Source organism: Leptosomus discolor, chromosome 7 (assembly GCF_034619465.1).
Source record: "Leptosomus discolor isolate bLepDis1 chromosome 7, bLepDis1.hap2, whole genome shotgun sequence".
Lineage (NCBI taxonomy): Eukaryota > Metazoa > Chordata > Aves > Leptosomiformes > Leptosomidae > Leptosomus > Leptosomus discolor.
The window spans coordinates 13,598,054-13,620,003 of record NC_141397.1 but is presented as its reverse complement, the minus strand read 5'-3'; the positions used below and the strand labels follow the sequence as shown (position 1 = coordinate 13,620,003).

General features: G+C 37.3%; 1 protein-coding gene across 4 annotated transcripts in view; it reads left to right on the top strand.

The window, feature by feature from the left end:
- TBC1D5 (TBC1 domain family member 5) overlaps nt 1–21,950 on the top strand; it is a 192,942-nt gene that overhangs the window by 20,819 nt on the left and 150,173 nt on the right. For 3 of the 4 annotated variants that reach the window (XM_086467910.1, XM_086467909.1, XM_086467908.1), the window contains exon 2: nt 9,533–9,599. In XM_086467910.1, coding sequence (XP_086324036.1) covers nt 9,533–9,599 — 67 coding nt within the window. The remainder of the gene's footprint in view (nt 1–9,532; nt 9,600–21,950) is intronic. The other variant, XM_086467911.1, reaches the window with a different exon arrangement.

The following is a 21,950-nucleotide window of genomic DNA, read 5'->3' as shown; positions in this document are numbered from 1 at the left end:
AGACCACCTTTTTACAGTGATTGTGCATGTCTAAGATTAAGCAAAGCTGCATGACCAGTGCTATCTCAGGAGGATGCTGAGTCATTAACTCATGTTTATTGCTTCTTGCCATCTTTAGATTATTGCAATTTATAGCTCAAAGGCCTTTTAGGCTGTTTATAAGTTAAAATTAGCTAAATTCTTCTGGATGCAAGTGATAAGTCACTCAGCATTTGTATATCATGGGACGTAAGTTCCTAGCGATGATGCCAGGCAGCTTCTAAGATTTTCTTTTCTTTCTGTGCAAAGTCTAATTGTGCTACTTGTCCCTAGTATTACTGGATTACTCTATCCTCTGATTTGCTAATTTGCTATTTTGTTAAGTGTGTATGCTCTTAAAGAATTTACTGAAGTTAGAGATGATACTATCTGTCAGGTATACAGCTTCTACTTCAATCAGACTACATTGAAGTGTTTGTATCTTATCCTGGAGTCTTTTAAGTCACATTCGGTGATGACCTAGGAACTTGCTTGGATTATACATGGCAAATGATCAGCCAGGTTAAGTAGCGGATACAGACTGTAGTACTGAGCATGTGAACAGAAGTGGTCATAATTTACTATGGACCAAAGACAGGTGCACTAGGAGAAACAGTAACTAGGAAAAAAAGTCAGAAGAATCACATTTTACCTTATCCTGTGGATTTTTTCTTATACCAGCCTTATTGCTGCTGGTAACAAATTCTGTCTGGACATTACTGGACTAAATGCTTATTGACTTCAGTGGAAGTCACATTTGCTTATCTAAGGTAGTATTGTGTGGTTCCCACTAAAAGGGAAGTCAAACTATTTATCCATGTATGTGCATTTTCTGGAGTGTTTAAATCACTGTTAGCGTCAAAGTTAAACTTGGCCTTCCCGTCATGCTCGAAGAGATTATATTAAAACACCTCTGGATGTAAATTATTTAAGATTTCTGTACCTTGCAATCACCTGAGAATTCTTCTCAAGCATTCGTATGAATTAGTTCAGTGGTATTGGAGTAAATTTCCTTATTCTATGTATTTTATTGTTTTTAGTTTAGAGTACAGCGTGTAGCTCAGCCTCTTTTGGTAAATGTAGAGGCTTTGTCAGCAAAAGAAATATTATAAATAGGTCCTTTGAATATACTTATTGTTGAATTTATTTTCAATTGAGCTGCAAGTGGCTACATTTCTTAAACACTGATGCTACATTCTAATTTCAAAATCAGTCATCTAGACTTTTGTATATCTTTTCCCATCCACACTTTTTCACACATACATTTTACATGTGGGAAAGTGGTATATTAATTTACAGGCTAATCTAATGACAGGGTTGGTGTTTAGATTTGTGAACACTCAGAAGCGGTTTCACTTAAAATGGAAACGCTCTTATTTTTATGTGTCTTGATTTAAAATGAAGTGCATAGACAGAATTATTTGAAACAGAGATTTTGCCTGGAGAATACGCAGAGTTTACTCGTATATGCATACACACATATGCAATTGTGATTTTTATATGCAGAGATCATAGAAGATGCCACTTGATTTTCATAAATCAGCAGTCCGAAAGACACCAGAATTGACTGGGTTTGAACAACGTGCAAATCAAGATATTCTTATTATCTCCAGGAGTTTTGTTCATGAAACGTGTCTGCCTATCCTATTGTTCAGCAGCTTTCTGGAGGGCTAAAACAGGCTTGGATTTTTCACCTTGGTGTCAGCATTCCTCACCTATTTTCAAATGTGACCAGCTTTCACTATTGCAAGATTAGCATATGTGCGGGAGCTGTATTGTGTTTTGCAATTGTGTTCCTTTCCTAATGCAAGTAAGCTTAAAGGGAAAAACCCACTGTTAGTGCTTAATAAATTTTTCTCATATTAATATTGAAGGATGAACAAATGAACTATTTCAGCATATGTAAGACTTTTGTAGTTCTAATGGCAAAGTCTCTCAGTTAATTATCTGCATCTATTGCTAATTACTGTAGTGTATAATTTTTTATTTCATTCATGGCAGATTATAATATTTTAGGGCACAGTTGTTGAAAGTAAAATCTGTACCGAGCAATGCATGCGTTCACAGTACGCGTCTAATGCTAAATGAACTTGAAGCAAGGGATAGAGAGTCAGGTTTGTGCTTAAAAGATTGCTCGCCAAAAAGTTGCATCATATTTATTTCAGAAAACTGAGACAACTTGCTCAGAGTGAAATGTTCTTCAACTTTCCAGCCTAATAATTATTTTATAAATATCAGAAGTGCTGTGCACTTAATTCTTTAGCTGAAGGCATTATTTTCAGTTTCTGTACACTGCTCCGAGCTTGCTCCATTTAATCATTTTAAAAGCTTATTTGGTGTAAATTGAATTTAACACTGTAGTTGCAAGGGTGTTATGTAAAAAGTCCGAAACATTGTCTGTAGCGTAGGGGCTGCTGGTTCCAACGAGGGAGCTTCAGAAGGGGAGCAGCGGCTGCATCATCTTAAACTCTGCAGCACCCTCTCTTGACACGACCCAGCAGTGCCGGGAGCTTCCCTCCCGCGCTCCTCGCCACTCTGGCAGCAGGCACCAGAGGCATCCTCGGCGCCGCTACGTTTTGCTTTCTAAAGATCTGGTTTATGTAGGAAAATCGCAATGTGCCGTATGTTTTGGGATTAGTTCTCCTTTTATTTTTATTTTTTTCTCCTCCTACTGCCAGTTTGTTCTATGAGCGGACTCAAATCAGAAAGCTTCAGTCGTCTGAGTCTTTTTGTATTTATTTTTTTTTTTATTTGCTGCAGAGATCCCGAAGACTTTCCAAACTGCATATTTGGTGCTGTAGAAATACAAATTGTCTGCTCTTTTGTAAACCTTTCGATTGTCAGACTGCTCTCTTTCAAAATAATAGAGAAGCCTGGAATCGCCCATGCTAAAATTAAGAATTTATAACTGTATGGAACAGATGTTTTCATAAACATTTGCTATAATTAATTTCAACTAGGGGATTGAAGGAACAAAGCAGTTTTTCCCTCTTCAAAACTTTATTGCCTTTTCCCCGTACAGCAAACTCAGAAATCTTTGCTTTAATATTGTTAATGAAACAAATTTACTCTTCTGTTTGGTTTTCATTGTGAAAAAGGAAAGCTTAATTTGAGCAAGATAGCGGCCTTTGGAACCATGGACAAATATGCTGAATTTCGAACATCACCTATAAAAGATTAAAATACAGAGCATAAGTCTTTAGGTGCTCATTTCTGAGACCACAGCTCTGTGATGTCAATTGTCAGCGATTCCTATGTATTAGAATAATTTTTGTCCAGATCTGTTTGATGAATAACTATCTGTGGAATAAGTAGTACAAAGGAATTTTATGTTTGAAGAGTTGTGAACCTTGGTGTTACAAAAAGCAAAGGAGTCTCGTGGCATTATATATAGTTTTAATGCATAGTAAAATGCTTATTGTATGTTGATTACCCCTTTATACTCACAATAAAGGTCTGCAATCTGTTAAGCAATTTTTTTTTTGTTTGCATTATATGAGGAACACATTTAGACTAAAATCATTCTTCCATATTTGTATTGTCACTAGTTTTTGGGAATATTGTTTGGGATGTGTATAGGGCCAGAATTTCGGTGTTACTGTGAAGGAGAAAAAATATCCATGCATTATTGTTCTGTTTTTACTAGTTACTGTATATCATATAAATATCATTTGAGGAAAAAAATGTTTAAAGTTTTTTAAAAAAGCACAGCTTAATTGTTTTACACCTGAAAGAGCCAGTGCAGCTGCAAGGATTTTTTGAGTAAACTAGAATTCCTGACTGATCTGTCATCTATAAAGTGTGCAAAGAAAAATAGGTAGCTGTCATTAAAATTACATTTCAGCTTTCAATAACCATTTAATGAGTAGCGTAATTATATAAGTATGGTACCTCAAGTACTTCACTCAATAATTAAAAATAATCTCATCTTTAAAGTGAAAGCGCTATAATTATTATTTGACTTAACCAGGACCACTGTTATGATCTCCAGTGGCACCTCGGGTTGTTCAAAGTGGTTTTGAAAGTATAAATTAAAATTGGATAAATCATTAAATTATTAAGCTTTAAATATGCTGAAAATGAATATAGCATGGAATTTGGAAGTCATGTTTTAAGAATTGACAACCTTACACTGCATGGATATATTTGTGTTAAAATTTTCTGTCTCTAATCATAAAACACTGCATTAATGATTGTTTTATATCAACCTGAACATAAATTTTCACAACTGTTAAAAAAATCTTGGGTTTTAACAACATTTTAAAGTTTGATTAGAATATAGAGAAAATATTAAGCAGAGTGCGAGCTCGTCAGCAGAGAGATCTGTTTGCGTTTTGACACTTGTAAGCAGGGGAGTGCACATTTTGATTTCCTAAGAGGGATCACTTTTATCATGAATTCCTAAACTGCCAGCCATAAACCCCTTTCATAGCTGACACAAGATTGGTAGATTGGTGAGCACTAAGTGTACACGTGTGCCCACACATAGACACGCATGTGTGTGTATGCATGCATACACAGATATGTATATATGTAAAGATATTTCTTCAGTATCAAAACATATTTTTTAAAGAAAAAAAAAAAAAAGAGTTCAAATACTTTTAAAAGTAGGAGTATATCCATAGAGTAAGGGGATGTCACTCAAGCTTCTTGTCCTTGTAGACTCGCAGCTGGTTATGATAGTTCCCACCCCTTCTCCGTGAGAAGTCCTATGCTGAATTTTTGCATTTCACAGAAAATAGGTGTATTCAGAGAGGTAATGAAGGCGATGAGTGAGCAATATCTGATCCCTACGTTGTTCTTCACAGGCTTATTCTACTGTTGATGAGGATATGCTTAAACTCAGAGTGCTCGTTGTGCCTGGTGCATACCCAGAGCATCTTCCCACTCTTGGAACTGGGTCTCTGAAATGCTACCCAGTTCCTTCTTATTGCCTGAAATGGAAACTCTGCACTACACCTTGAAAAAGTTCTTCAAGAAGATATTGTAGTATCAGTATAATAGGTTGTTAAAAAAATAAAAATACAAAAATAGTGTGTGAGTTTAAATTAGGCTTCTACTTGTTACAATTTCTACACTTGGTTTTCAGATAATCTTCAGAAAGTGTATTTGGCATCCTGCTTATTCAGGGTTCATCTATTTTATGCTATGTCTATAATCTTAAACTGTTCTTACAAGAAAACAATTACTGCAAGTGACAAGCCCATGTGTTCTAGGTGAATCTAGTACCCTAGTAAATGGACAGATCCTTCTCCATGCATCTCTGAAATCGAAAGAAGCCAGCATTTGACATGTTCTTTTTTTAACCGGTTAGTAAAACCATCGATTTCAAGTTATGCAAATTCTTTTGAAACAGCCTCCAGCTGTGTCCAGTAGTACCAGTTCCAGTAGTACCGAGTACGAGCTCCCTTTAGCACTTGGTCTTCATGTACAACATCAGCCTTTACTAAAATAGGTCAATGAAACTGAATTCTTTCAGGAAAATGTGTTCATTCCCAGGAGAGGGAGTTTCTCCAGTTAAAGCAGCGGCAAGAAAGATATCCAGATGATTTTTAGTCCCTTTGGAAGGGTACTGCCTTATTTCATTATTGTATTAAAATCAGTGACTTCTCTAGTGCTGGAAGCTGGGCACCTGAGCTGTACTTTGATACTGGTGCTAGTTATGGTACTGGTTGTTTCCCTTCTCCTTTCTCTAAAAGTGTGATGAGATTTATTTTAACTTTTTTTTTCCCCCTAGCTTTTGCATTTGAAGTTTGGACACCTTTTTGGGAGGTGTGGGTTGAGCAACCTCTGTTTCCTCAACAGAGCCCTTCTTTGCATTTTTGAGTCTCAGAAAGGATCTAAAACTTAGGCTAACACTAAATCAATTAGGATTTTTAAAGGAGACCACAGATTCTATTACCAGCATCATGAATCTTATATTCATAACTGTTAAGTATACATCCTAATTTTACCAGCAAGTTGGGTCATTATCACTGAAGAAGATAGAAGTAATCTATTCGTTCTACTGTGAGTCCACGATAGTTCTCAAAAGGAGGAATAACTGGCACTTCCCTGAGGAGAGGGGGTCCAGGACATGGATTCCCACAGCTTGTCATTAGTTAGCGAAGCACCTGTCCCATTTGTTCTGTTATTGCTGACTATGAAAACTTGCCAGGATTTGCTAGAAAGCCTTTTGGATAAAAGTAGTAAAATTTAGGGAATCTTCTTTAAGTCAATCAATACTTTGCACTTTGCTTTATCATTTTTATCACTTTCAGTGAAAGGCATGTATATCGTCTTTCAAGATGTTGTGATAGACATATCTGTCTTAAAGGGAATGGAGCAAGAAAACAACCACAGAAATGCCCACTCCACTAAATCCTGGGTTTGAGAGCTGAATGTACATAGTCCTATCCAGTTTTGGTAGCTGCTGCTAATGGTAGGATGGAGCAGCAAAATCGGCTCTCAAAAAAAACGGCAACAATAATTTATATGAATATGAGATTTATTAACAATAGGTATACATTTAAGAATGCTAAAGTATCCTGGTGGTCTTTGAAATAAAGGAAATTATTGTCTTCCAAGAGAGTGGCTCAGAATAAAGCAAGGTACACTTAGAGTACTTTGTGAAGGACAGGTCAGTGGATGTAGCAGACCAAATGTTCATTGTGGTATCCTGATGAAAGAACAACTTTTATCACCAAGATTCTGGTTTTCTTTGCAGAGTCCTGTTGACTCTTCAAGCGGGACAGATGGTTTAGTTGAAAGGTAATATAGGCCTTGCATTTTCTGAGGTATTCTTAAACCTCATTCTTCAGAAAGGAAAAAGATTGTGTTGCCATTCTTGAAAAGAGTCCCAAAAGGTATTATTCAGCATATGAAGTTAGCATTGTGAATGAGTTTTCTTTTTCAGTCTGACTAGTGCGGTAGGTGAATGCCTAAGGGTTGCCTAAGTGTAAATAAAGTGCAGTAGTGCGTTCAGGACCCAATGTGATGTGCTGTCCCTATAAACAATTGCCCAGTATTCCTGCACGTAACCATATGGCTTTAAAGGCGTCTGAACATAGTTCAGTCATTTCTCAGAATGCTCAGGATCAGATGTGGAGATGGGTAATATATGAAAAAACGTATGACTTAAAATTGTCCCAATATGGGAGACTATTTTCCAAGATACAAGAAAAAAAGGAACAGATGGTTATTAATAACGGGAGGGTCGGCTCCTGGATGAAATATCTGGTGTTGTTAATTTAGTTAAATTTAGTAAACAAAAAGCAGATTGATTAAGTAGGATTTCCATTTTAGAAATAAATTGAGAGAGCTAATTAGTGAAATCAACGGGCTGAGCGATTTTAGACTAAAATGTAGTAGAGGTTTGGGATTTATTTTAGACAAAGATGCAAAAGTTAATAAAAAAAATGCATTCCAAATTACATAAGAAAAAACGCTTGGATGGAAAGTTATATGCCAAAGTGAATGGTTAAGTATTTTTTAAGGAATGTCTGGAGTAAGCAAAGATCCTGAAAGAAACAGAAAAATAACTTGATCTGCAAAGAAGGCTGCCTGCTGGATATCAGAAGGTGTGGGGTAATAGTGACAATTTGGAAAAGTTAAGTTGAATTAGATCATAAGAAGGGAATTGAAATTAACAAGAACATATTACTTGACTAGATCAAGAAGCTTTCTGGGGAAGAAAACTAGAACCATTGTGCAGTGCGCGTGCACAAATGATATTAGATGTAACGCAGGTATGATCTAAACCAGAAAAGTTTTAATTTTCAGTAAAAACAAAATTTCAGGCAAAGGCCTGAAAAATAAATAAATAAAATTAAAGGGAGTGTTGGGTAGATATTATGAATTAACACATCTGATAAAGATTAACGCATCTGACTTGATGAGTAAATGTTTTTCAAGAATACTGACAAAACTACTGCATGGAATAATTTTTTGGTCTTTAGGTTCATAGCCGATAGCATATATTTGAAGGAGTGGAAATGTAGTACCTGTACTTAGAGTAAGAGAAAAAAAAAAAAAACATAGCAAAACAGCTATATAGGTTGACTGTTATCTGTGCAGGTCTTTAGAAAAGTTTTTAAGGAGTACATAAGAGAGAAAAGAAAAGCAAATAGCAGAACTTCTAGCGCAGATTTTTAGTTAAACGGGAGATTGTGCCCAGCTAACCTGCTAGCCTTTCAAAATATACATGAAGTCTGTCTGGACTGCAGTAAACCATCCAATGTAGTGCCACAGGAGGTGTTATAAAGTAGAAAAGATGGGGACTGGTGAAGTATAGTAATTATAAAATTAATAAATAAATGCAGATTTTAATGAAAGAATTATTTTTAGTAGAGTTTGTGGTGGAACTGATTTTACCCAATATTTTCGTTTGTTGTCTTGCCACAAAATGAGAGACTGTACTGATGGACTTTCATGAAGAAAAAATATTAGAAGATAGTATCCAGTGCAATTCAGTATTCAGGTAGGACTGGTCCTTTCTGAGGAAGAGAGAACTAGAAACTGCATGAAATAGTGTATTGTACTAGCAATAATTTTTACTGTAAACTGCAGACTTCTTTTTGTATATAAAAAAGGTGAGTAAGTGTAGGAGTGTTGGTTAAGGATGGCTGTGAAACTGCACAATGGTGTGGCTTGACTATGGGCTGTATCAAGCGAGATCTCTTTGATAGAGAAGAAAACCACTGTCCAAAGATCAGCTGATTAAACTTTTAGTATGCTGTATACAAGGAAGAGAGAATAAGGAGCCTAATTTAAGGAAAAGACTGGAAGAACTTGATTTCAGTAAGCAGAATTGAGATCACAAAAGTGCACGATGCTATCTGTAAATCGGTTAAGGATATACACAGGAATATAGAAGGATTATCAAGCTAAATGACAGGTTAGACAAGAATAAATAGTATAAAACAGGAAATGAATGAATTTGCTTTGAAAAACAGATTATTCTTTCTGGCTTTTAATAGTCCTTCAATAGAAATAGTTATTACAGAGAGGAAGGTTTCCTTGTAATCCTTGGTTTCTATGAACATCACTGTTCTATGTATAAACAACCCACAGGATGTAAAACAAGATATTTTGCAGACATATTGCTGAAGTAGTTTCAGAGAAGCTTAGAACTTGTGCTATGACAAAAAATACCTGGTATCATAGAATGAACTCGAAATTTTTCACGAAATAGATGAACTTCTACATTCTTTGACTTAATGTTAGAAAAATCAAACTCATCGATTTATATGGTATACCTCTGTAACTTTATACTTGTAAAACTGTGTTTAATAAGTTGAGAAATTTAAGTGAAGTAAAATCTCAGGTTTTCAGAACATTCAGACTCCAAATTGAACAAGTTGTCTCTCTTGCCAGCTGTAAGAACTTGGTGATGTAAAGCTGAGATTTGTCTATGTAAGTTTTGTCATAAAGTTACCATATATGGTAAAATCAACTGTGATTCTCATCGATATTGTGTTATTTATTATCAGGATTTGTCCTATAACAAAGGTGTTTGCTTTTATTTTTGTTTTAGGAGGATCAAATGAAAATGGAAGCACACACCATACCTCAGATTCTGACAGAACATTTATTTCTTACAGGTTGGTAATTTTTATATTTATTTTCTAATTTTAAGAAGTTTTAATATAATAAGCAGCATAATCTATTTGAAGCAAAAGAACAGAGTATTTTACAATCTAAATTGCAACAGTCAGTAGACTAAAGGACATGAAGGATTTAATTAAGGAATTATCTGAAAAGTTGTTTTCTGGATTATTATTTTTTTGAGAAAGCTGTTCAAAATGCTTAACTAGTGAAAGTACATGATGTTTGTAAGCCTAGATATTTTTAAGATTTTTTTTTTTATCCAAAGTATGCAGTAAAGTAGAAATTCTCATCTAAACTTGTAGCAGCTAAGCTAAATGTTGAAATATTTAACTCACCAGGGTTCACTTTTCTTTCCAAGAAACTGGATGTATGGACCACATGGAACTCTATTTGCTCATTATTTCAGGTCAAAACCTAAAGCCAGGATTTTTTAAATTTGAGGGTTTCTGACAGGAAAATAACATTTCAATTCAATTGATAGTAAACACCAGTTAAAGAAACGTGATGCTGAGCAACTTTCCAGCAATGTCACTGGACCCAAGTCTTGCATGGGTACATACCAGAGGGTGTCTTGTACTTGAAAGCACAGAAGGGTAATCAGCAGATGTGTAGTTTCATCTTTCAGCCAGCAAAATACTGCCTCTGCTACAAATGCTAAATCGCTGTCCTTGTGACTGGTGAATTAACAGTAAGATTTGTGCTAACCAGAATGTCTGCATCTGGTTTTGATGCTTAAGCATGGTGAAATAAAACAAGCTTACCGCGTGATTATTTTGGATTCATTTAGTGAACTATGATGGATGGCATGTTTTTCATTTTTTGTTTGTAGTCTGCTGGAGTCTGAACTTCAAAGAGGTGTAGGGAGGCAGGCAGGAGGAACCTGCCTGTTCGCCTTGTCCTGTTTGCAGCCGGCTAGGTGGGGAATATCACACTGTCTTGCAGGCAGTGAGCTGTGCTGGGCATGAGGAGCCTTCAGGTGCCGGGTGGCAGGGAGGGACACCACGCCTGGAGAACCTGTGGCAGGCTGGAGACTGAGGAGAGCAGGGAGCAAACAGCCTGATCTTGAGGATGTTGAAAAGAAAGACTTTTCGTACGGACCTAGAGGGAACAGCAAAGAGTTTGTTGCAATTCAAACGCCCAGAGGAAGCTTCTGGACTGAGAGCAAGGTTGGAAAAAAGGGTGTACCTGCATGGACACAGTGGGACAGGGGAGGTTTGATTTAAAAATCCTTCCAATTTTCTGTATCCTAGTAAGTCTGCTGTAATGAAACTTACTCTGTGATAATATAAAACCCTTCAAGGCTAGTTAGCATGTTCACTTTGAGAAAAATACATTAGCAGATCTGTTTCAGGGTTCTGTCTGACTCGATTTCTTGTATTTGTGTTTTCTAATGCATGCAACATACTATCTAAGTTAAAAGAAGAGCTCAAAAATACCACCCAGAAGAATCTTCATGGTTTTTTAGGGGGGAAGCATATGTAGATACAGAGACCATGAAGCAGTCTCTGAAAAATAGGCAAGATAGAATTTAGACAGATCAGCAAAAGAAAGGAGTTGAGAGCGCTCTCTGCCATTAATTCCAGGAGACTTATTCCTGAAAGTCGTTAACTCAAGAGCCCCAGCTGTTGTACCTGCTAGGGTGTGACACTTGAGAAGCAGCAGCCAGCTTCAGCTAGGCTGTGGTTCCACAAGAGTGTAAGCTGTGGGGCCGGGCTCTGACCCTTTCTTCCTTCTCCACTCATGCAGTAGCACTCATCTCTCAGTGTGCCCGTCCAGGGAGCTAGACTAGCCCAGCCTATACATTCTTTGTAGGGACAGCTTTCTGCTGACTTGGTACACAGTGTCCACCTGCCAAAGGTTCAGGTGGGTATCGGTGCCAGGGCAAAGAAAGTAGCTAGCACGGACAGCTAGGAGTAAGTGGGAGGACAGAGCATGATACCATTTTCTTAAATCAGCCTAAACCATAGTGAATCCTCAGCCTTCTTTAATGCTTCGCAAGTAAGTGGAGGTTAAAGCTGGTCTTTGTATCTCTATATTCCTTAGTCCTAAGTGCATATAATAAATATGGCATGGGCTACGACTTCCACCGAATAATCATATTCTGTCAGAGAGGATTACAGCCCAACTTACAAAGGTGAAGTTAGTTAATATTTTAAAGGCAGTCCCATATACCACTGCCAGAGTATTATTTTTATAATTAGGGGCAAGATGATAAAGCAAGATAGTACAGTATATATATATATGGGCGGCATATATATACATGTATATATATAAAAGAAACCTCTGACTTTTAATAACTGGCAAGCTAGCACTGCTATTAAGTAGTATTACAGTGTTTAAGGTGTGAAATGAATATTTTCTGCTCAGTGGCAAGTAACTCCCATCATATAATGAAACTGGCTGTGAATTTACTGGTTGTGTTGAATACTGTGTTGATAGTTATAGTTCTGGGCTGCATGTTAAGTAACAATGAGCAGCCAATACCTTATGAGACAAGAAAAGTGAGTCTTAAACTACTATGAAACGTAACTATGGTAAATGGTTGTTATTTCTTTAAGGACTCTTATTCAGAGATTTGGACTTATTTTAGCACAGTGTCAACGAATATTGTTTCAATAAGTTAGTAATTTGGTAAGACTGATGATAGTCTTGTTTACCCAATGTGTTTCAATCTATTGTGTTTAAAAGAGCCTGGCTAGTGAATTTTTGCCCTAAAAGAGGGAAAGGCAACTTTGGATCATAGTATATGTTATGCTTGCAGAAGGCTAATACATGCAAAATGCTGCTTTATGTTTTATCAGTAGCAGTCTCTTTAAAATTTGTTTAGGAGAAAGAGGCAACTCCAAATGTTTAAAAATATTTGAATGTGAATATGTTTTGCTATTAAAGTGCTCTCAGGAGCATATTGGTTTTACCACAATTAAAAAAAACACAAGGGGAGGTGGTACTTGATTCCAGCACTTTCTGTTGGACGTTTCTACACTGTCCAGTACAAGACTCCAAGTGTGTGTGTTTGTATTAATAAAGGATGTCAGATCATTATCCTTTGATATATTTATAATGCTCCAGAACTATTTGTGGGGTTTATTTTTAATATGATGGTGTCACCTTAGAGTTTGCGGCTATTGCTTCTGTTGATCGCAGCACAGATTTAATGCTGCTTATGTTCAGATAGTGAGCATTTCCCTTCAGGTCATAAAGTTTGTAAGTAATGTAAGTGAAAAGCACATGTGACTGGCACATACTTCTAAATATTCTGTGGATTTCTGAATGCATCCTGTCAGGTCACAGGGAATTTTCTAGTTGGTCTTCAGGCTCTGATGGAAGTATTCTTTGTGTTCTTGGGAAGAAGGTTTACTAATAAGAAATTATGAAAATTATTTCCTAGAACCATATAATCAAAACTTGAAGTTCTCTATTAGAAAAGTTTAAATGAGGATTTAGACATATAGTAACTGTCATCTGTAAAACATAAGAAATTTGAGGTAAATATTTGAGCTCTGCGCTACTGTGTTATTTTATTGCTAAGGTTAAAGCCTTTGCTGGATGTGCAGATTGACTGGACTTCACCAAAAGGAAAAGAAAAATAGGTGTGGGTCTCTAGTTTCAGTATCTGCAATGCAGTGCCACTGGAAAGTAGAAATACTGTCTTTCTTCTGCCTTCCCAAGGGCAGCTGACCTTCTCCTCGCCAAAGAGGTGAACCCCTTGCCAGCACATATGACTACAGACTATTACATTAATCTGTTTAGCCTCAGTACCAGCTGCTTGCATGTTTTTAATTATCTTATTAGATGGTATAACAGTGACCTATGAAATAAAATGAAGGTGAGTATTTTTTAACTTTATTTTACAGGCTATTTTTCTAAATATATTTTAATGACCTAATTATGACTTTTAGGGAGAGCCATTGATGCAGACATTCAATTTGGCTGATAGAATCTAACATCTCAAGGACACTTACTTTCTTCCAAGGTGGATTCATATATTAATACTGCTTCTAATAAATATATAGACTAAAAAAAGCTCACTTTTCCTACTTGTGTTGTTAACTTAACTTTGTGATTCAGGGGCCCATGACTACTATGCTGGATAATTTCTTAATACAACTCTACACTTGTATGTAAGTTTAATTTCTACCTCGTGTATCAAGATAAAGTTCTTTCCTGTGTGACTTAAACGCCATGACAAGTGATGATTGCTCAAAGTTGTGGGTTGTGTAGACAATGTATATTCCTCCTTATGCTGATATTTCAAATAGGCAGGAGATCTAGTATAAGAAAGACTTTCATATTACATTTTCTTCCCCTGACTTCTTAACAGATTCTGCTTACCAGATGTTTTCTTTCTTACTGCAAAAAGGCAACGTGGTCCTGCTGGCTGAGGCATGTGTCTTGTGTGCCAGCCAACAACTGCAGGACTGATAGTGCGCATACAGAAGAAAGACGGCAAGGGGTGCAAGCTGTTCCTCCCTGTCTCTACCTCCTTCCATAAGTGGATAGTCAAACTAGTTTGAATGCTCTTTGACCTGTGGCTTTTCTTGGCAGCTGAGCCAGAAATGGCTACATAGCCTCTGTCCTTATATATTAAACATAGCATGAAGCTGTAGGCAACTCATATACCTCCACCTTGTGGAAAACTCTTGTCTTAATTTATTAGGAAGCAGCCCTTTTCCCTCTACATGAGCCAGTTTAGTCTTGTTCATACACAGGTGTTGTTTCTTCATTGTTTCACTTTTAAGCCACCTCTGTGCAATTACAACCTATTTTTCCTAACTGTGTCCACTATGTCCACACATAATCAAAAGCTATAAAGAACAAGCTTGTTTCTGTTGAATTTCTCAAATATTTTGAAATGCAAAAATTGGGGAATAGAAGGTGAAGCGGTACTGCACCTCTGCTCAGTAAGGAGAATTCTCTCTCCTTCCTCTCTTTTCACAAGGAGACAGTAAAACTGGCATCCATGTTTGTTTTGTCTTCCTAGAAACATTTGCTAGACGCCATTCTGGTTGATGCCATTTACGTGCAAAGACGCCTTTTCAGTACAAGCTAATTTTATCTGAGAGCCTGTAAGCTCTCTCCTTGAATTTTGTGATTCTTCTGAAAGATTATGTTCTGAATGTGCTAATAATCTTTCTCTGGATGTGATAGACTGTGCAAGTACTCTCATTTTGTCCACGTTTATGAAGACATTGGCAATTCCATCTTGCAAATCTCATATTTCCAGCAAGAGAAAGTGGCTCTTTGCACTGATCATGGGTTTCCTCCAACAGCTTTTTTTCTCCAAATCCAAGATACTGTCGTACCGAGAGCTTAGCAGATTTCTGGTTTTCTCTGAATTCTTTCAGAATTACTTTCCTTTCTTTTCATATTCAAGGACCCGTATATAATTTCCAGGTCAATCTTGTTAAACTTCTTTTATTGACTTCTTCCTTCCACAGCTGATCTATTCTGCACTCCTTGCCTGGTGTCCTAAGGACTTTGCAATGGATGTCACAAGACAGGGAAGAATAAGTTGTCAGTAAGGAACTGAAAACCTATACGCAGTATACTTTTTCTAAGATCCAAACATTTCAACAGTTATGAATTGTGGATTTCCTATGAAAATTAGGTTACTTCCTAAAGAGGCAGAAACGGTAATATAGGCTTGCTTTCTGTTTGCATAAGGTGTGATCCCTTAGAAAATAGGGGAAAGCAAATTTAACAAATTTACTTAAAGCCTGAGATGCTTTTAACAGAGAATGAGAAAGGAAGGATTGGGTACCAGCATCTTTTACTGACAGAATGCTCTTGGACGGATTGGTAGCAAAAAGGAAAGGCTTAGTACATGAAGAGAGGCCGTGGAAGGGAGAATGGTAGTTTCTTTCTAATGTCTATAGAAAGTGGAAATTTTGGTTTACCCTTAATTTATTCTCTTGTACTTGAAAATTTGCATGAGTACCACTGGCACCATGTTCAGCTGATGCCATATTTTTCCTTACTAACGTTTAAAGTGGGTTTTATTATTTATTTTTCCACTCTCAATAATCTTTGAAATACCGTGGCGGTTGGCAGAGGTAGCAGAGGACTGAAGGGCAGCAGTCACTTCTGTCTTCAAGAAAGTTAAGAAGGAGGACCCAGGGAACCAGACCAGTCAGCCTCACCTTGATCCCTGGGAAGATAATGAAGCAGCTAATCCTGGGAACCATTTCCAGGCCCATGAAGGGCAAGAAGGTTGATCAGGAGTAATCAGCATGGATGCACCAAGAGGAAGTCATGCTTGACCAACTTGATAACCTTCTATGAAGAAATTACTAGCCTGGCAGATGGGGTGAGAGCCGTGGATGTTGTCTACCTGGACTTTAGGAAAGCCTTTCACTGTATGCCATAAGATCCACATAGAAAAGCTGTTGATGTACGGGCTGGATAAGCACAGTGAAGTGGGTTGAAAACTGGATCAAGAGCAGCCCTGCAGAAAAGGACATGGGGGTACTGGTGGATGAAAGACTGAACATGAGCCAGCAGTGTGCATTCACAGCCCAGAAAGGCAATTGCATCCTGGGCTGCATCGAAAGCAGCGTGGCCAGCAGGTCAAGCAAGGTGATTCTCCCACACTACTCTGCTCTGGTGAGACCCCACCTGCAGTGCTGTGTCCAGCTCTGGGCCCCCAGTGTAAGAAACACATGACCTGCTCGAGTGGGTCCAGAGGAGGCCATGAAGATGAGCAGGGGCCTGGAGCAGATCCCCTGTGAAGACAGGCTGAGAGAGTTGGGGTTGTTCAGCCTGGGGAAGAGAAGGCTCCGGGGACACCTTATAGTGGCCTTCCAGTACTTAAAGGGGGCCTATAGGAAAGGTGGGGAGGGACTCTTTATCAGGGAGGGTAGTGATAGGATGAGGGGTAATGGTTTCAAACTGAAAGAGGGGAGATTTAGATTAGATATTAGGAATAAATTCTTTGCTGTGAGGGTGGTGAGACCCTGGAATAGGTTGCCCAGAGAAGCTGTGGCTGCCCCCTCCCTGGCAGTGTTCAAGGCCAGGCTGGATGGGGCTTTGAGCAATCTGGTCTAGTGGAAGGTGTCCCTGCCCATGGCAGGGGGGTTGGAACGAGATGATCTTTAAAGGTCCCTTCCAACCCAAACCTTTCTATGATTCTGTGGTTTAAAACTCAGAACTCTAATTGTCTTTGCAGCAACACGACTAACACAGACAGGTGAATGGCATGGTATTTTTCTCAATGCAAAAGTGCCCTTTTTAAGATCTTAATCGTGCTGGCATTAGTTTCTAGTCCATGAGTTGCTCAGTGACATAAAAGCAAGAACATCTGCCACAGAACTGGGGGTAAGTTGGCTGAGTTTAGCAGCAAGAGAACCTGGAGAAGATCAGTTCTTTGCTGAGTACTACCTCAGTGCTCCCACTGGCTCAGTGGGATTTTAAATGGAAGAGTTGTGTACTACACTTCTGTGACAGAACTACTGAAAGTTAAACCAAGTATCTTGGTTTTCCTACACTTTGCTCAAAATACATCTGGTGAGTGATTTCTTTTCGGTTCTAAAAAAAAAAAAAGCAAACAAAAAAAACCCCACCACAACCTAGAACTGTATGTAAAATTTTAATGCAAGACACCAGGTTTGAGGAATTACAGTTTTTAATCCAAAGAATCATGAAAACAAAAGGTTTCTGAAAATAATGTGCAATTGAAATAAATCTAAAGCGCAAAGACTTGCTTTTAGTGAGACTACATGGTTTTTACTGATGGTAATAAAACCTAGTCAGTTCAAGAGATCAAAGTTACATCATGAAATCACTTACTCATTTTCATATGTCATTGCATGGAAAATGGTCAGATTTACAAAGTTAAGATGGAATTAACAATATTAACTAGAATTTTGCATTTGTCACCCTGCACATCATAAAATCATGTGAGTTTTGAAATTGGGTGCATATTTTTAAATATTGTCGTGACCATGCCAGTTCTAGACCTGCTCTAGCTAGTCAGGTGTGAGAAAGCAGAAACATTTTGGCATTTTGGGGTGTATTCCTGAAAAAAATATCTCCCCTCTCCCTATTACATCCATTTTTTAGTTTGATGATTTGTAGAGCTGTAGTTTTTAACTTCTGTTATGTACTACAGGAAGCTCTTAACTTTCCTTTTTCTTGAAGAATGCATGTCTGTCCTTATAACAAGGCTGTGTGCATGCGAACGCACAAAATTCGTAGAGCTCTGGTCAGCTGTGAGTATGAATTAGCAGAAGGGGCAAATAGCAGAAGGGAACTTTAACCAGGAGAACTAGAAAGTAAGTGTTCTACATGTACATGCAAAGGATTTCAAAGGTTTTGGGGGGGATTTAAACTAGAAAGCCTTAACTCTGCAACTGGCAAATCGGTTACAATACAAAAATGAAAATTATTGAACATAATATCTACATTTTGTTTCACTGTTCTGTAAATCTGTGCATGAAGTAATGAGTAGAGGAGAACGAGCTAATGAAATTTAGACTTTGAAATGGCTGTAACAAGAATTCCTTTACAAAAGCTAAACAATTACAGGGTTGGAAGTGAAGTGCTCTCCCAGGGCCAAACTTGGCTCTTTGGCTAAGGACCACTCAGGCAATTTGGAGTATGGAGAAAGGTTTCTCAGGGTTCTGCGTCAGATCCAGTGCTATGAGGAGATGTGCTGGCAGTGTCCCACTGCCAGTGCGGTTCCCCAGAACCGTACTCCAAACATGCCAGTAGCTTGAAGAGCATAGCTAGCTAATGATGTTAAGTTTTTGCTGGAATGTTTACCTTAAGAAAGTGATTTTACCTTTCTTCACGCAAACCTTTTTAACTGTATGTCAGCCAAAAGAAAATGAAACCTGAACTGCTTAGAAAAATCTGCCCTTGGAATGTTGAGCCTCCCAGCAGTGCAGCCATGCATATTCACACTTACGTGGCTGTTAACTCTGCCTCCTATCCTGAGGCAGGAGTTTGGGATACAGAGGAAAATACAAATGTTTTCCAAGCAGATTGATAAGCCTTCACATTAAGGCTGTCAAGTGGATTTTCAGGGTAACAAATAAAAACGCCTGTGTTTCAGTAATGATTTTGTATTAGAAACTTACTGCTTATTACTTGATACTACCTTTCAATTGTTTTTTCCCCCTGTTTTTATAGAATTAACTCTGGTTTTATTACATTCCTGGCTGTTGCCTCACTTTTTTCTCAACTGTTGGTTTTATGGCATAATAAATAATACAAACTATGCGTGTTTCTTGGATTTATGCATTATTTTTGAAAAGAACTGTTGCCTCTATTTAAATATAGATACTACATTCACTTATTGATGTTCCTATCAATAAAGACCTCATATTGCAAAACATATGAGACAATAAGTTGAGAACTTGTTTTCTTTCTGACGGCCTGTTCAGTAGCCTGGTGCTTCACTGAGTACCTCTGGGAGTTGAGTTTGGGTCTGAACATTTTAAAAAGCACATTCTGAAGATGAACAAAGAATGGTGTAAAAAATTGAAATTGGCTTTTCTGGGAGCTTGCACACCATTTTGTTTTAAAATTATTTTGCCAGTACTTGAACCACTGCCTAAGTTTTCTTTGGACCTCTATGAGACTATCCATGTTATCCTTCAATATTGGTCTAGAGGATGGAATAAGCTTGAAATTAGATTGAAATCTTATGTATGCAAATATTCACACCTTTCAATAGTACTGCAGTATTCTTCCATGAACTGAGAAATATTCTTCGTTATCTGAATGTTGTTGTAAATATTAAGTTAGTCTTGTTTCATCATGGACACAAAGAAAGGGATTTCAGAACTTGGCATAGAATATTTTAAAAATGCATGGGACAAAATAACGATACACCCTGTCTAATGACCTGATAAACACTAGTTTCTTTGTTACCCGCCGTTTCAACTGAAAGTGTAATAATTATGGACAGTAATATTTATCTGGTAGGTCCAAGCCTATGCAGTCCCAGAACTGAATCTTTGCCCTTTCTCAGTGACATAGATTGTAGTTTGATGTGGCTATTCATGTTTTTACATTTCTGTGAGTTTTAATGTCTTCCACAGAGTTTGGTGTTGTCTGAACATCATACTATAACAATGCTTATTACACTGGCTTTAACTTTGGAAGGATCTGCGTTTGTACACATCAACAGCTTTATCCTGTAAATCGGTAAATGCGGAAGTTGTCTAGCACTGATTACTGTCTGTGCTATACTACTCTTCCTCAATTGTATTTATTCCTCTTCTGAACAGAGTATTTAATTTGTAATGAGCTTAGGTGGGCTATCATTATGTTCTTCTGCGTATCTATGCTCGATGCATTGGTTTTGCCATTATGCTGCAGATCAAAATTTAGCAGCAGAGCCAGAGGCTGATGTTTCACTACTGGTTATCAGTGAAAGAAGGTCTTTGTTACCTCTCCCCAGCACTAACACAGCTTAGCATTGCCTCAATAAAACTCTGAGGAATACTGTTTGAATTCCAGAATTATTTTCCAGGCATCTTGTTAAATTATTGGTATCACTCATTCTTAAAGAGTTTACAGTTGCTTGCTCCTTTGAAGCTGAGCACTAGTGGCATTCCAGTGTCTTTTACTAGACACTGGACTAGTCTTTACTAGACTAGAGATTTAAATACCTTTTCAAAAATGGTATTTAAGTGCATGTAAAATTTTACTTAGACTTTCTGATGTAAAGTCCTGCTCATTGTGCTCCCTTCCTTACAGTGTGTTGACAGAGACAGACATTTCTCTTCCAAATCTTTGGACTTTTATTTCTGAAAATCTAATGTTTGTGATTGTTTTGACAAGCTTCAGATCCACAAAACATGTCCTGTTTGGAAGAAAGAGAATAATAAATATGCTTATATGTGGTTTGCTAGAAGATCAGCCTCATTTCTTATAAGCAAGAAAGTGTGTGTGTTAGAGCAGACGCCAGTATAAAATTCTTTTGCGGACAGATTCAGACTCTTGTAGTTATGACATAAATGCGTGTTTCAAAAGATGGAAAGGAACAGATGAGAACTAAGAACAAACCTTGCAGAACGCATCTGCACCCTTCATCCCTTCCATTGGTTTGCTTGCTTTTTCATTCATACTTATTGAGCACTTTTCCCACGTCAAAGTTGTGCAACTGTCCCTAACTCATGCCAATAAATATTTTACATTGAACGGTTACTGCATAGATACAGCATGTGAAATTAAGTTTCTTAAAGAAACATTAATCCAATTACTTTTTCCTTGTGCAGGTCTTACATTATGAAGACTTTACAGTAGTATATTAGACAGGATATTTAAATAAGATTATGAAATGAAAAATAGGTACAAAATAGCCAGAAAACATTAACATCAGCATTTGTCTTTCTTTTAATTGTACAACCTAAAGGTGGTATTAACACATGATTATACAGTTAATTTTCTAGTTTGATTAAAAACAATTGCATGTGCTTATTCATAGTTTAAGTGGTTCCAATTGGCTCTTGAAGCCTTTCACTTCAGTGAAGCAAATGGATGTGGTAGACTTGAGTTCCAATCTTCATTGCTCATTTTGCTTTGACCGATGAATTTTCTGCAAGCCTGGGTTAACAAGGTTCATAGATATTAGTTTACAGAGTAGGGCTATATAATTTTAAAAACTATCCTTTTAGAATTGATAGCTTGTTAATATTACACAGTGTTACCATTGTTGAAACAGTCTCTAGAATTGTAAGGCTTAATTTATCAGCATTCATTCAAAATATTTGAGAAATAAATTAGTGAATGCTGTTCAGAAAGGATTTTAGACATCATTCAGCTCTACTAAAACTGAGCAGATTCCAGCTCCCAAGTCTTTTTTTTTTTCGTTGCTTATAACTTTTATTTTTAGTGATCCCAGTAGCGAAGGGAGGAGATATGATCTTGCCAAATTTCTTTTGGCTGTTTTAATGGTAATTTTGTTCAAAACATGTTTGGAATTGCATTACAAATTCAAGGAAAAAAAAAAAAAACACCAAAGAAAACCCCACAAAGCATAGTATCTGCACTAATACAATTTAAGAAGTGTTGAAATTACTTTCTTACTGTGTAGCAATCACTCCCAGCAGTTGGTATAAAAAATAACCTGAAGAGCTTCTTTCCTCTCTATTCTTTCTATTCACAGTTACGGTAGTTGAAACCTTTTGTTAAGTCAGCTGACATACCGGCATTTTCAGAGACATTATGGGAATGTCATCCACTTGCAGAACAATGTGAATAGCTTCAGAGCCTGACCTGGTGTGTGTGCAGGGGAATGTGTCACTCTTGAAGCATCATTACCTTAGGTTTGAACTTTTTACTGCAGCTTGTCAGTAGTTATAATGGCCAATGATGCTACAAAATTTACAGTGGCA